This window comes from Dermacentor silvarum, chromosome 2 (genome assembly GCF_013339745.2).
Source record: "Dermacentor silvarum isolate Dsil-2018 chromosome 2, BIME_Dsil_1.4, whole genome shotgun sequence".
NCBI lineage: Eukaryota > Metazoa > Arthropoda > Arachnida > Ixodida > Ixodidae > Dermacentor > Dermacentor silvarum.
Window position 1 is genome coordinate 206,100,992 of NC_051155.1, and position 14,083 is coordinate 206,115,074.

The 14,083-nt window shown below is 44.6% G+C and overlaps 1 protein-coding gene across 1 annotated transcript in view; it reads right to left on the reverse strand.

Moving 5' to 3' along the window:
* Positions 1–202: 202 nt before the first annotated feature.
* Positions 203–14,083, reverse strand: part of LOC119442477 (aldehyde dehydrogenase, mitochondrial-like) — a 32,047-nt gene continuing 18,166 nt past the window's right edge. The window contains exons 8-12 of the mRNA XM_037707375.2: positions 13,092–13,276; positions 12,323–12,487; positions 8,390–8,547; positions 5,377–5,491; positions 203–346 (exon numbers count right to left, since the gene is read on the reverse strand). Coding sequence (XP_037563303.1) covers positions 314–346; positions 5,377–5,491; positions 8,390–8,547; positions 12,323–12,487; positions 13,092–13,276 — 656 coding nt within the window. The 3' untranslated portion in view covers positions 203–313. The remainder of the gene's footprint in view (positions 347–5,376; positions 5,492–8,389; positions 8,548–12,322; positions 12,488–13,091; positions 13,277–14,083) is intronic.

Genomic DNA, 14,083 nt, shown 5'->3' on the forward strand with positions numbered 1-14,083 from the left:
GCACCTTACGCTCTCTCCCCCTTCCTCTCCTTTGTTACGACAGACCTTTTAAAAGCGGCACACCGCCACCTCCGAAGAATACCCCCTGAAGAAGGAACCAAATTGGTTCCGAAACGTCGGGCTAGTAAATTTCCTTATTTGGTTGGAGTCAATCTCTAAGTCTTAATCAATTATCCCAACCAGACAGGTAATTCTGTCGAAATGTTCAGCTTCAAACCATTTATTGAGCATCACAGCCAGGAGTATAAAAGGAACTTGCAATATTGAAAAACAGATGATATATGTAAAAATACAAAATTACGTATATTGCAGCTTAGCTGTTCTTCTGTCCAATCTTCATAATCACCTGCAGGTACAAAAAGAAAAAATGTCGTCAGGTGCATTCAATAGGGTGCACGAGGTATTTGAGAACATAATGTTTGCTTCAGGCAGAGAAGAACATCTCCAGCAAAAATAGACATGTTTTTACCGAAATTTGGGAAATACTTCTCTTACGGTTTATTTCCACAATTACTCAATGAATCCGCCATCTGCAGCAATAACTGATTCAATTTGGCTTAAGAAATGGCTGCATGCACGGATCAGGTGGTCCCGAGAGATGTTGGCCATTGAGTCAGCAATGGCCACCTTCAGCAAGTCTTTTGTATTATGTGGCTGTTTGTTGGCCTCTCTCTCAACGACGCCCCAGACATAATAGTCGAGCGGATTTAAATCCGTCCGGAGAACTAGGAGGCCACAAGTTGGGAATGACGTGGTCGTAGAAGTTGTCAGCCAGCCACTCCTGGGTGACGCAGGCGGTGTGGGCGGGAGCTGAATCTAGCTGAAAGACATAAGGTCTTCCTTTCAAAACGGCCTCTATCCAGGGCTTTACAACGGTGGCAAGCACCTCCATGTACGCGGCAGCATTAACGTGGAGTTCTTCTGCAAAAAAGTGTGGCGGCATGACGTCACCCTCGTTGCTGACGACGGCTAACACAATCACAGACAACAGAAATTTTGTGTGCATCACTGTAGGCACCTCATCAGCGCTTGCACAATGCCACCTGTCATTACGGCAGTTAACTTTTTCGTCTTGGTCAAAGTTCTTTTCATCTGAAAAAAAAAAAAAAAAAAACATTCCAGGCTCCTCAGGTCCCTTCAGCTTGCTTTAGTAAGCGCTTGGACCGGAGCAGACGATTCTCCCGAGTTTTATCGGACATGAATTGCCCCCTCCTCATGGCATAGGAACGGTATCTCAAGTCCTCGTGCACACTGAGCCTGACAGTCGACTCTGCGACTTGGAGCTCCTTTGCAATGGCCCGCATTGACTTCCCTGGGTCGTCACTCACGATGACTTGCAGCCGCCAAAGAAATTGGGGGTTCTGACGACGTCTGACCGCTGACTGTGTTTTTTCCTTTTCGCCACAGATGCCAAGTCACCATCAGAACACAAAAGTTCTGTTTGCACCTTGTAAACAAAAGACTTCGCTACGTTCAGAAAGGTGGCAATTTCCAAGTCGCTGTGGTGCGCGGCCAGGGCGACGAGGACTGCATGGCGTTTCAATTGCTGCGTCAACCTGTACGCTTTCATCTTTGAACAAACTGTGCAGTATGAATGATAAGGGGTCAACCAACAAGAAGCTGCATGCCTATGTATGATGAGCCTGCTGGTGTCTATGGTGATAAGGAATAGTGTTCTCAAATACCTCGCGCACCCGGAATATAGAGCCTCAAAAATTAAAATTGAAATATTTCTCTAAGGGTATTTACTTATCCAAACTTGAAAAACACATACTTTCGAGTACAAAATACAAAAGTTTCGGGCTGATTCAATATGGCACCATTAGATGTTCAGCATTCAAGAACACAGTATATATAGTGGAATGTCGATACTGATCTTCACGAGAACCGGAAAATAAAACGTATCATCCGAAAATCCTTTTATCCGAACATAATTGTATATAAGAATAAGAAATTATCTATAACCCCCAAAAAATGTATTATCCCGAAAAATGCATTATGCAGAATCGTATCAACGAGCATCCCCTGTATTTAAAGAAGGCTGAAAGGTGCAACATCAGGCTATACTTGAAAATATAGTACTTGTTAATTGAACTCCAGTTAACTTAATATTGCATGAAGGTCCCAACTCGCTCCTCATACAGTTAGTTCTGTGGGCAGAGACTTCTGTTATTTCAGTTTGGCCCTCGACGAAGTTTCCAGCACAATCAGGGGAGCCACCATAGTGATCTCGCTGCTGCGATTGACTTTTAATGTTCATAAAAATAATTTAACAACAATGTCCACAACATTACCATCACAATTCCCAGAGATTGTGCCAGTGCTAAGAAGAGCACTTGAGCAACAGTGTTCTCGGCTGCTTTGTTGGTGTGCCCTGGAGGTTGTTGCCCAGAATGGTGGCTGAGGCAGGAAAAGTGGCATAAACAGCTTTGCTCAATTTGAATTTTGTTTCAATTCTGCGAGGTTACACAAGTCTCCCAAATTTCTTTTGTCAAGCAAAAACTGCAGCTCACAATGAATTATCACTTTGCCAGTTTGAGCAGCAGTGAGTTTGTATCATTTATCTGCCTTTTAATTCGACCTGCCAAGTAATTCTATGAATTCTGTTGACTCTGCAAGGTTTAAGTTAACTGAAGTTGACTGCAAGGACATTCCAGCATACCAGCAAGAAAGGAGAGCAGTGCTTTAAAGGCCCCTCACCAGGTTTGGCCATTTTAAACAGACAAGCATACTTCATGCACTAACGATTGCGTTTGCAAAATATTACAGGGCAGTGCACCACGAGAAGAGCCGAAATTTCAATCCAAACACTGAGCGTCCTCCCCCAAGAGGAAGCGCCGCTCTCAGCCAGAGTTGAAAGGCCTGACATAAAATGCAGTCCTAATAACGTCACTCACTACGACATGCTACTTCGGTAAATTGTCCAATGCGGAATACACTCCGCCGCCACGAAAATGTGCCACGCAGCAAAAGAAATTTTAAAAGGAGTCTGTGCTTATCACGTGAACCCGACAAGGTCCCTTGGCTCCAGTATGGGAGAACAAGGGGAAGGAACATCACTTGCGGGCGCTACACGAGGCAGACGGCAGTCTGTTGACAGTTGCGCTCTCCTCCTGGCGGTATGGTAACAGGGCATTCAATTTCTTCTATTTCCTCTAATTACATACTGATCTAAAAGATTATTTTGGTACCCTAGATGGTGTTTTAAAACTTCCAGTTTATAACTAAAATTTGCAATGGGGCCTGGTGGGCCCTTTAAAGGACCCCTCACCAGGCCCCACTGCCCCATTCCCATTCGAATGGCTTTAAAGGGACACAGAGGAACATATTAAGCTAGCTGTATTGGCAAGGCATGCTTCTGCAGTGGCAAAACAGCTACCCTCATTATGAAACGAGGCATCACAAGTCGAGAAAAGGCGCAAAAATTGCAGAACCCATATCATGATGACTTTCAAAGGTTATGTGGTAGCCTTGAATCAATACAGCAACACAATGTACAGCCACCGTCGAAACAAGTTATGCATGAGGCGTGTACTGCTGTGGGACTCCTCTTTAGCGCTTCCCTAAATCTTGATAGCGTGGCTAAAACTGATAGCGCGGCTAGACGTGTGGCGCGCCAGTGCCTGTGAACGCTGAGAATGGTTCCCTCGCTTGCCACATACTCAGTGGCACATACTCAGTGACTTAAGTTGGCGAAAGGTTCATTTAAAAGCGGCACATACCCAGTGCATTTGTGGCGCAGCCTGCTAATGCATCAGGTTGCTGCCCTTGAAGAACCCTTATGATGCAAGTTTGATTCCGCTCAGCATCGGAGAAATTTCAGGGGTCTTTTTCGTCACTGTAGAGCAGCACATTCCCATTGGCACATACCTAGTTACCCAAGTTGGTGTTAAAAACGTTCGTTGAAGAGTGGCACACGCCTACGCACATACCCAGTGTGCCAAGTTGGCATCAAAGAGGTTAATTGGAGACCAGCAAAGAATTAGTGGCACATATCCAGTACCCCCAGTCAGTATCAAAGAGTTTCTTCGAATGGCAGTACCTACCCAGTACCACGTCTACAGTGACCCATGTCGGCGTAAAAAGAGGTTCGTTGAAGAGCGGCACATATGTACACATTTCCACATAGTCAGTGACCCAAGTTGATTCGATGATTGGTTTTGAACCCTGTTACCTCAGCACAGCAGTCCGGTGCGCTACCCTTTTGACCACTGACCATCCAGTGACCCAGGCAGGTCGGAAAATGGTTAAAATGTAAAGTTACATAGATACATGAATGCATACATATATAGATACATAGCCCCCGGAAAGTGCATGAAGTACATACCTCAAGAATGCTAACGCATTAATAAAACTAAAGACAAGCGGTGACACCACGCAGAAGTTTTCACACCAGCTTGTTGTGACATTATGGATTTTGATAGCATCTACTCGAGCCTAGTAGACAGCTTACCAGATGGAAGAGGACTACACTTCATTTTAAACGAAAAAACGTGGCCTAGAAATATTCTAACTGTTCCTGTGCCAAGATAGCTGAAATGTGAGAAGATACTTTGAAATCGATGTCCCACTGACATACCGGCGCCGAGGTTTCAGCATGAAACCTCAGCAAGGGGAAATTTGACCATTTTAATGTGAATAGCACTCTTGGCACTGTCAGACCAGTTTCTTTCCGGCTATCTAACCTAACCAAAACGTTAGGCTAATCATAAAAAGGTAGTGCAGTCTAAAAATGCAGGCCATTCTCATAGATATCTGCCACTGGGTATGTGCCGCTCTTCAAGGAACCTCTCTCGTGCCAACTAGGGTCACTGGCTACATGCAAACTTCACGCCACCGCTGCTAGATGGTGCAGCATGTCTAAAGGGAAGCAAAAGGGAGAAGACTGGCTGCAGTACATGCCTAATACACGACACGTTTCAGCTATTTGCATACTCGGATAATCCTTGTAGGCGAGTTCAGCCTGAATTTCTTTTTTCAGTAATAAAGCATTTTCTACCAAATGATAGAATGATAGAAAACAGAGTTAAAAAGGAATGCAAGTTAACTTGTCTAAACTGCTTTAATGCAGCTCTTTAGTGTTCCTTTAACAAGCAGAAAGGAAATGCAGTCAGTCGGAAGTACTTTGGCCAATGGAGGAGCACCATTAAACAGAACACTGATTAGAGCGGTTGCAAAATATAGTTATACAGGTATGAACCCGATCACGTCTTGCGCAGGAGGAGACAAGTACAAAGGGAGAGCCAAAGAAAAGTGCTGATGCTGTCTGCTCCCTCCTCCTGTTCAAATATTGATCTTAGTAGTTTAGAACTGGCCATAACCATGAACCAGGCCCCAACCAGACCAGTTTTCCGTTCCACCATGATGCAAACCTACCGATTTCACTTCGGTGTAAGCTTCAAGGCCGTATTCCCCAAGCTCACGGCCAATGCCAGACATCTTGTAGCCTCCAAAGGGCACTTGTGCAGTCAACACATCATAGCAGTTCACCCTGAAGCAAGAAATAAATTTTCACGGAATAAACAAGCGTGCTTTGAGAACAAAAACAGCACAAGTCAGCAGTTGTCTTATAAAGCATTGTTCATGCAGCAAATAAGCATAATACAGTACAGTATATAAATTTTTGTGGGAGCTGCTGTAGTTAGAGGTAAAAGTAGTTTGTAGCAGTGTCATAGTGGTATTTGGTTTGTCGCTCGAATTCTTTTGGTCAGAGCCTGTAGAAGCGCAGACTGCTTGCGATTCGAATGTGACGCATAGCTCTCCCGATCTCTCAACGCTCTGCCCCGATCTCCGACGATTTCATGCTTTCAGTGCCTTGACACTACTAATATGGGCACTGTAGACTCAACGTACAGCAGCAGTAGAAAGTTCCTCCGCTGTCAATAGCCACTTCTATTCCAACAGCCACTTTCATGGCTGTTACTTTTCTGACATGTGCATGGATCATGTCAAAAAAAAATCAAGAGACACTGTATGGCGACTAAAATTTCGGTCGCCATTATGCAGTCAACTTCCACTAATTCAACCCTGACGAAACCGACGAAACTGATGACATTGTCCAGAGGGTCAAATTAAACAAGATGCAGAAAAACTGCAAAACACACCACTGATTCATTTGGCAGTATTTGCCCAATTCTAACACTTTCTGCGTGTAAAAAGTAGTAAACTAACATAGAAATGACATTAAGGCTCCTAAACAATGTAGAAATTTAACGTGCACCCGATTTTTTTGCAGAAAAAATTGTTGCACAATGGCGGCCGGTTTTTTAAAGTCAGCTTCGCCACACAGCTTTATTAAAATCAACTTCGCCGCAATACACTTGTGTTATGTGGCAAAGTATGCAAATGTTGCGAAGGCAGTATTGGCTTTGTGTCCAACTGCACCATGCAGGCAATTTCCGGCCTAATTCTCTTTTAAAATAGAGATGCGCGTTACAATAGGGTAAATACCATAATGAAACATTGTGAGCTATGTTTATTGCTTGAAAACCTTCCTGGGGCGGCTCAAAAAAGGTTTTCGAGAAGAAATTATGTGTTCTCATTGCATTCACTGTCCCCAAAGCTCCACCGAGACAGGCGCTGCTATCGAAGCCACCATAGGGGTCAAGCGTGTGCATGCTGACTGGTGAAGTTCAAGTTATCCAGCAAAGGCCAACCTTGGGATCGAAATAATAGTACCGTATCTTACGGTGTATAAGACACGTTTTTTTCCCCGAATTTTTCGTCGGTACGTCTTATAGAACGGTGCGACTTATGTACTTTTTTCTAATGAAAAAACTGCCGTCAAAATTAGATTTGATATTATGGCCATGCAAAGCGCGCTAGTTGACTTAATTGCTACGAGTTCTGTGCGCGCTATCAAGGTACCGGGTTCTTCTTGCGATTGAGTTCCCGAGCGCCGTGCGAGAAGGAAGGAGCAGCTACACAAGCAGCGGCAGGCCAACCGCAAATCTACCGACTCCGAAGTCGTCGCATCTGCAGATCACTGTCCAGATACGGTGTGCGCCGCTGTAAAAACTATGGAGTTGCTACCAGAGTACAAGCTCCCCCCTCCCTCCTTGTGCCTTCCCGCTTTCCACCCTTGCGCGCAATTCGACTCACCGTCACATGCTTTCACTCGCACAAACAGCATACAGCGCATGGGGACGATGTTATCGCCCTTAGGCTTTATACGGAACATCGCGGCAACCTTGACAGCAGAAATGCACCTGGAGTGTCCGTACCATTGCTATCACAATTATATAGGAAATATATGGCACCTATATGCTTGCGCGTGACCTGTGTTCACAGAGTGAAACGTCACTAACTTTTTTTTAATCACTTACCGAACGAATAGGTGCGCGTTATACACCAGTGCGACTAATATGTTTTCTTTTTTTTGTCTGAAAAACTGCAGTCTTGAGGGATGTGTATCTCGTACAACGGTGCGACTTATAGACCGGAAAATACGGTAGTTTGGGCCCATAGAAATGCATGGGCGCCGACAGGGACCTTCAGCCGGGACCGAATAAACTGAAAAATTGAATTAACAGAAGTCAAATTGACGGAAGTCTACTGTACATTGGTTCAATGGAGAAGGTGGTGGTGCCACGGGAATATTAGAATTGAGCAGGTCCATAAAATTGGTTGGTGACTGTAAATGAATTCTTTCATTTGTCTTGGCTATGAGCCATGTCAAGGGTGATGAGACTTGGTCACCAACACGGAAACTGTCAACTGTACATGTTTTCAAATTTATTTTCATTGATTCAGAATACTGAAATTCAAACCAAAGTGAGTACCAAACAGCAAAAGATTTGACAGAATATTAAAAATATTGAATATCTGTACATGCTTATAATAGTGTTATCCAAGTGTTAATCTAGATTTAGTGACATAAATACTCTATGAAGCACTTATTTAATGGGTGGGAGAAACAGTGCAACATAAGATGGGCAAGATGAAGGATACAGCAGGTCACCTTGTTCCTGTTAGCAGTAAGCAGTGCATTGACCAACTAGCCCATATTGTACATTTTTGCTGTAATTTATTTATTTGCCAAAAGTTACGAGAAGAACTAAATGGGTTTGTTACAAATAAAAAACAAAACTGCTCTAATGAAATATGGCGAGTCAAGCACAAAGCACATTTACACCTCAAAAAACAATATAAAAATCCACAATGTACATTATCGAAGCCACACCAAACTATAAAAAATGTTGATCCCAGCACCCACGATTCCCACTGCACCAGACTTCCCTCTATTAATCTTAGCATGAACCTATCCCCAAAACATATTTATGAAAGCTGGGTTCAACAATGTCAAAAGGGGGTGGGGGCAGCACGGAAGCAAAACATTTTGTACAATCCAATTGATGCTACAGTGATAGAGAAAGCTACTGATGCTCACCAGACAGTTCCAGCTTTGATCCCAGATGAAAAATGCAAGGCCTTCTCAAGGTCTCGTGTGAAGAGGCTTGCAGCTAAACCATACTCTGTGCGGTTTGCACGCTCAATCATCTCATCAATGTTTTCAAAACGCAGAATCTGCATTACTGGGCCAAATATCTGCAATGGAGAGAAATGTAACTATTAGTATACTACAGTTAAACCTGGATATAACAAAATTGACAAATTCTCGAAAAACTTCGTTATAAAGAAGATTTCGCTATATGCAGGTTCGGCACGAAAATTCTAAAAAGAAACGCTTACCGTATTTACTCGATTCAAACACGCCCTCAATTGTAACGCGCACCCGTTTTCCGTTTTCGTCGAAGCACTCATCCTTGGAATGTCACACCAGGTACCGGATGCGTGGACGCGTGTCGTTTCGCACAAGCGCGAGGCATCGGAAACGAAGAGCAAGCATCACGATGGAGTCGTAGCGTCGTATAGTGTTACAGTAGAACCCCGCCGTTACGTTGCCGGGGGCTGCGTTTTCCTGGCTGTTACGTCGTTTTCGGCCGGTCCCAGCACAGCTCCCATAGAACCCAATGCATTGCTAACCCCGCTGTTGCGTCGCAACTGTGGGACCGTTCCCGCATCATACGTTGCGAACTGCCACCCCGCGCCCGCCCGAGCGGCCATTTTGACTTTTCATGTCGCTTGGCTTGGTGGCTTATATTCCGTATAAAGTCCAAGGGCGATAACGCAGTCAACGCGCGCCGTATGCTGTATGTGCAAGTGAAAACGTGCGAGGGGAGCCAACGACCGCGTCTAAATCTCATGTGCGCAAAAAAATTAGGGAGGAAACGCGCCTTCTTCTGTTGCGCTCGAGGCACCGGCGAGGGAACGAGGGGGGAGGGATAGCAGGGCGGCGTTGTACTGTACTCTGGCATCAACTGCGTACTGCGTGGCTACGCGTGGTCGCGTGGGCCGTATCTTGAAAGCGATCTGCGTTGGGGCAGTCTAGCAGTGTAGATGCATCAGCGGCTCGTAGCTTTGTGCGTGCTGTGTGTTCTCGGCGCTCAGTTTCCATTGAAGCGATGGACAACAGCACGAAGGTCACTTCGCTCGCTTCTCCAGCAGTGCTTCTACACGCCGCCAACGTTTGACAGCGCGTGTCCGCGTTCAATGAGTGTGATGTGTCACAGCGTGTACGAGCGCGTAGGCAACATCAACTGGAAAAGGAGAGAGTGCCGGCTTGGCAGGCTAGGCCAGCTGCAGCAAGCGGCAGGATCAGGTTTGAATGAAGGGAGGGGGAAAGGTCACGCCCGCGGAGGCAAGATCACCGGGTCGAGGGATGCAGGCCCGCCTCGCACACACACGTACGCACACGTGCACTCGCTTCGCATTCCGTCGCGGCGGAGAAGGTGCTTCCGGTTGCTGCTCACGCAAAAATGCCAAAATTTGGGGCGAAATCTCTAGGTTGTCCGAGGGGAAAATTTGTTATATCGAGGGGGTCTCCCGCTGCCACTTCGTTACGTAGAGGTCTCAAATACATGTGCTTCTAGGGAGTAACGGCGGGGAATAGAAAAACTTCATTATATCCAGGAATTCGTTATATGGAGGTTCGTTATAAGCAGGTTTAACTGTATATGCCATAGAATGGCAGATGAATGGAGCTTCTGTATACCCTCCCAAAGACCAGATGGTGCATGCATGAACATGATAAAAAGATTTTAAATGTTTTTGCACAGCAACACAGGTCAACATGTAGAATGGACAGTTTGATATGCAATTAACACTGTCGTCACAGTAGCTGCCAACTTAAACATGACAGGGATGCAAGCGTAAGCCTTTTGGAGCAACTTTTTGAGTAGCTAAAAACATTAAAATAGTATTAAGAAAAACCATTTACAGCACATTATTACAGTATGTGCACACATTCTTTCCAATCTTGGTAGCATGACTACACACTGTACAACATGAATCTATCTGCACTATCGCTTTTTCCTTTTTACTTTATGTGTAATTGTCACTTAATTTGTTTTCTTTCATTGTGCGATAAGATGGATTAATTTATTTCTATTCAAACATAAATGTCTGAGTCATCTTTCACAGCCACATCTCTCTACAAAGTAGACGTCGTGGGTTGTTCTGCATGCAAGCTTTTCTGTGTACCAGTACAAAAAAGCAGAGATGGTGTTTGAAAGTAAAATGCAAGGTGTCTTCACACAAAGTAAAGAAACCTTTGTAGCAATTGCTACAATTGCGTGGATGTCTCATTTTCCATTTAATTACTTCTCTCTACCTAGCGGGTTTTCTGCTGAACTACGACGTCAAACACTTGCCTTTGCTTCGAGTTGATAAATTCGACTTCGCCCTGACACCTGCTAGCCGCCTGGTTAGCTCAGATGGTAGAGCGGATGCCCCGGATAAGCCGTGGTCCCGGGTTTAAGCCCCGGAACAGGATTAATTTTTCTTCAACTGCAAGGCTTTTCTTTCAAGGAACCCATATGGGTTCCCTGTGTAGCAATTGCTATGATTCGGTGGATGTCTCATTTTCCATTTAAAGTAAAGCAATGTGAAAGTTTCTACTTATATACATACAGTGGAACCTCGTTGATACGATTCTGTGTAATACGTTTTTCGGGATAATACGACTGCAAACTCGTATTTCTGAAACTCGTAGCTTTATATTCGAGTGTACTAGATTAAATTACATTCCAACGTCACACGAACAAGATATTAAGGGCCGACAACACTAGCGGAAAACACGCGCTGCGCACCAGCGGCGGCAAAATGCGCACCACAAAAGCTATCGCGAAGCAGGTTTTTCGTGCCGTGGGAGGGATCGGTCCTGGACCGATTTAAACTGCCGCGCGCTCCGGTGGCAGATGAGCTGCGACCGAAGCAGACCAATGAGAGCTACCCCCTTCGCTGATCACGCGCGGGCACGGCCGGTCCGGAGGCGCGTGCTCATTCTTTAAAGAAGGAAGGGAGTGCACGCGGCGCGCCCCTCCAGACTGGCCGTGGCGCGGGAAACTGGGGTGCAATCTTGTACGCGTTCCAAAATAGAACGGAGGTGGTCCGTTCTATCGAGCCGCACATGATTGGTCAATTTGAACCGTGAGCTGCACACGATTGATTAATTTGAACCGTGACGATCAAATTGACCAATCGTGTGCGGCTCGATGGAACGGACCGCCTCCGTTCCATTTTGGAACGCGTACAAGATCGCGCCCCTGGTGTCATGTGGACAGTGCAAAAAGTCTTTGCTACAGCAGCGTTGCCTGCTACGCATTAAAATGAGTATAGCCATGAAAGATCTACAGAATGTGATGAGTTGCGGGCCTATTTCATAAAATGTTACAAGAAACGCTTGGAACAGATTGGACACGAATCACTAAAATTCTGCATTAATTCTGTAGAATGAAGGTGGTTCAGCTCCCTGCCACAGTTAATATAACATCTGCATCAGTTCTATCATGACATTTCAACAAAGACCTCATTCGGCCATGCGCAGCTCAAAGGGTATCGCTTCACTAAAGCAGCTGGCATATATTAATAACTGATGACAGATGACGAGTTTCCATAATTCAAGCTAAATACCTTCAGTATTCAAGTTACATTGAGCATGTGGAACATTCCCACTTCCTTGCATAATAAAATTCTTCCACATTCTCCCAGAAAAAAAACATAGTCGAGCACATCTATCGCATTCAAGTGTGACCAAAAAGTACTATCACAAATATGCTAAGAAAAGTGAAAACCAATTGTATAAAAAATTTCGCTTGTACTTGTGTACGACAACGCACATCAAGTATTTCAGGTTAGAATAGGCAGTTGTCTAAACAAGAGTGCAGTCATTATCTTCGCTGCACTATACCACAGCAAACATTGGAAGAGCGATCAATATACAAGAATCTGGAAACAAGATGACCTTGGCCCCAGCCCATACCTCTTCCTTGGCAATACGCATGCCATCTTTAACATCCGAAAAGACAGTTGGCTCAACAAAGTAGCCTCGTGATCCATGCCTCGCTCCACCACACAGTAGGCGGGCTCCTTCTGTCTTGCCACTGTCAATCAGGTTCAAGATTTTTCCCAGCTGTTCCTGGTCCACCTGCGTGCATGAGCATCGAAAACTTCACCTTAAAACAAATGCAGCATTCACAGCCTCTCATTCCAGCTTCCCATAGCCTTGTATGCTTATCTGCAAGGTACATTAGAACCCCTCTGACGTGTTTTTCGTTGGACTGCAGCAATTGGGATTAAAGTAAAACCTCACTGGATATGTTTATTATTAATACATTTTCACAGTTATATAGTTTCTGAAGCCCTGTCCTCAATGATAACAGTGTGTTCAGCATATCTGCCTAACATTTTCTTGGCTACATTACAGATATACCCCTGCAGTCCTACTTGGAAAAAGAAATTACAGGGAAAAATATTGTGCTGTCAGAGAGGTACGGTTAGGTGGTACACAATGCATCCAACTGGAGAGGTTGGATGCAGTGGGCTTCTGACTACTCCATTTCACTTATCAGAAAGATATTGAGCCGTATAAACACAAGTTTTTTACGCTATGCAATATGCTATGCTTAGACCTCATTTTGCGCAAGAGCTGAAGTTAAAAATTGGTAGCAAAGGGAAAGCAAGCATGATAGCACTGATAGAATGACAAAAGTGAAAAATCGGAAAGCACAAATGCATGTCACTATTAATACCTGGGGTCCCTGCGTGGTGTTGGCATCAAAGGGGTCACCGAGAACTCTCTGCTTAGCAAGTTCCACACTGCGAGCCACAAAGTCATCGTAGATTGCACCCTCCACAAAGATGCGTGAGCCAGCGCAGCAACACTGGCCTTGGTTGAAGAACAATCCAAAATGAGACGTCGCTATTGCCTCGTCCACTGTAATTTTGAAACACAAAAGAAAAACTGAGAAGGAAACAAATGCACAACACACCGTGAACGTTATGCTCTTTCTGTCTAGCAGAACACCGAGCCCCTAATTCCGTGAAAAAATTAGCAACTGCATCCGTTGTCATAATTTGTCTGCACAACAGATAGCACACAGTTTCGGGTGTGACATGACCTGACCTAATCTGAATTCACAGAAGTCTTACTCATCACTTTAAGTTGTACCGGTACAGGTGGTCATTGGTGCCACTTGTCATACTTTAAAATAAGTTCCTCAGAGATGTCTTACACTGCAACTAGGTGGAAACAAGCAAGGTCTAACATGCCACCAGCAAGTTAAACTTCTAGTTGCTTTTAACCGTGCAAGACAGTAACACTCATTCTGTCTGGTAAATTGGTAGCAGAGGGAAAGCAGGCATGATAGCACTGATAGAACGACAAAAGTGAAAAATCGGTGTTGGCATCAAATAGAAACAGCTCATGTCATCTGTAATCTTTGTTTAGTTCTTGCAGCTGTGAAATAGTGGCAACTGGCGTGCTCAAAGAAATGAATGAAAAATGAAAAAATTCTTTAAAATTACTTCCACATGGTCTATTGGCTACTCTGTTAAGCTAGTTGCTTCCATCAAAAAACACCGCTCAAGCACTCCGGTCAGATGGTTAACCAGCGAAGCTGAAACGTGCGGCCCCGTAGTTTAGCAGTGGGTTAATCCTGACGCTGTATTGAAGCGTTTCTTAATTATTTTTACATGTTTGTGTTTCTAGTGGAATGCAAGCGCCAATGGCGGGCGGATGCTG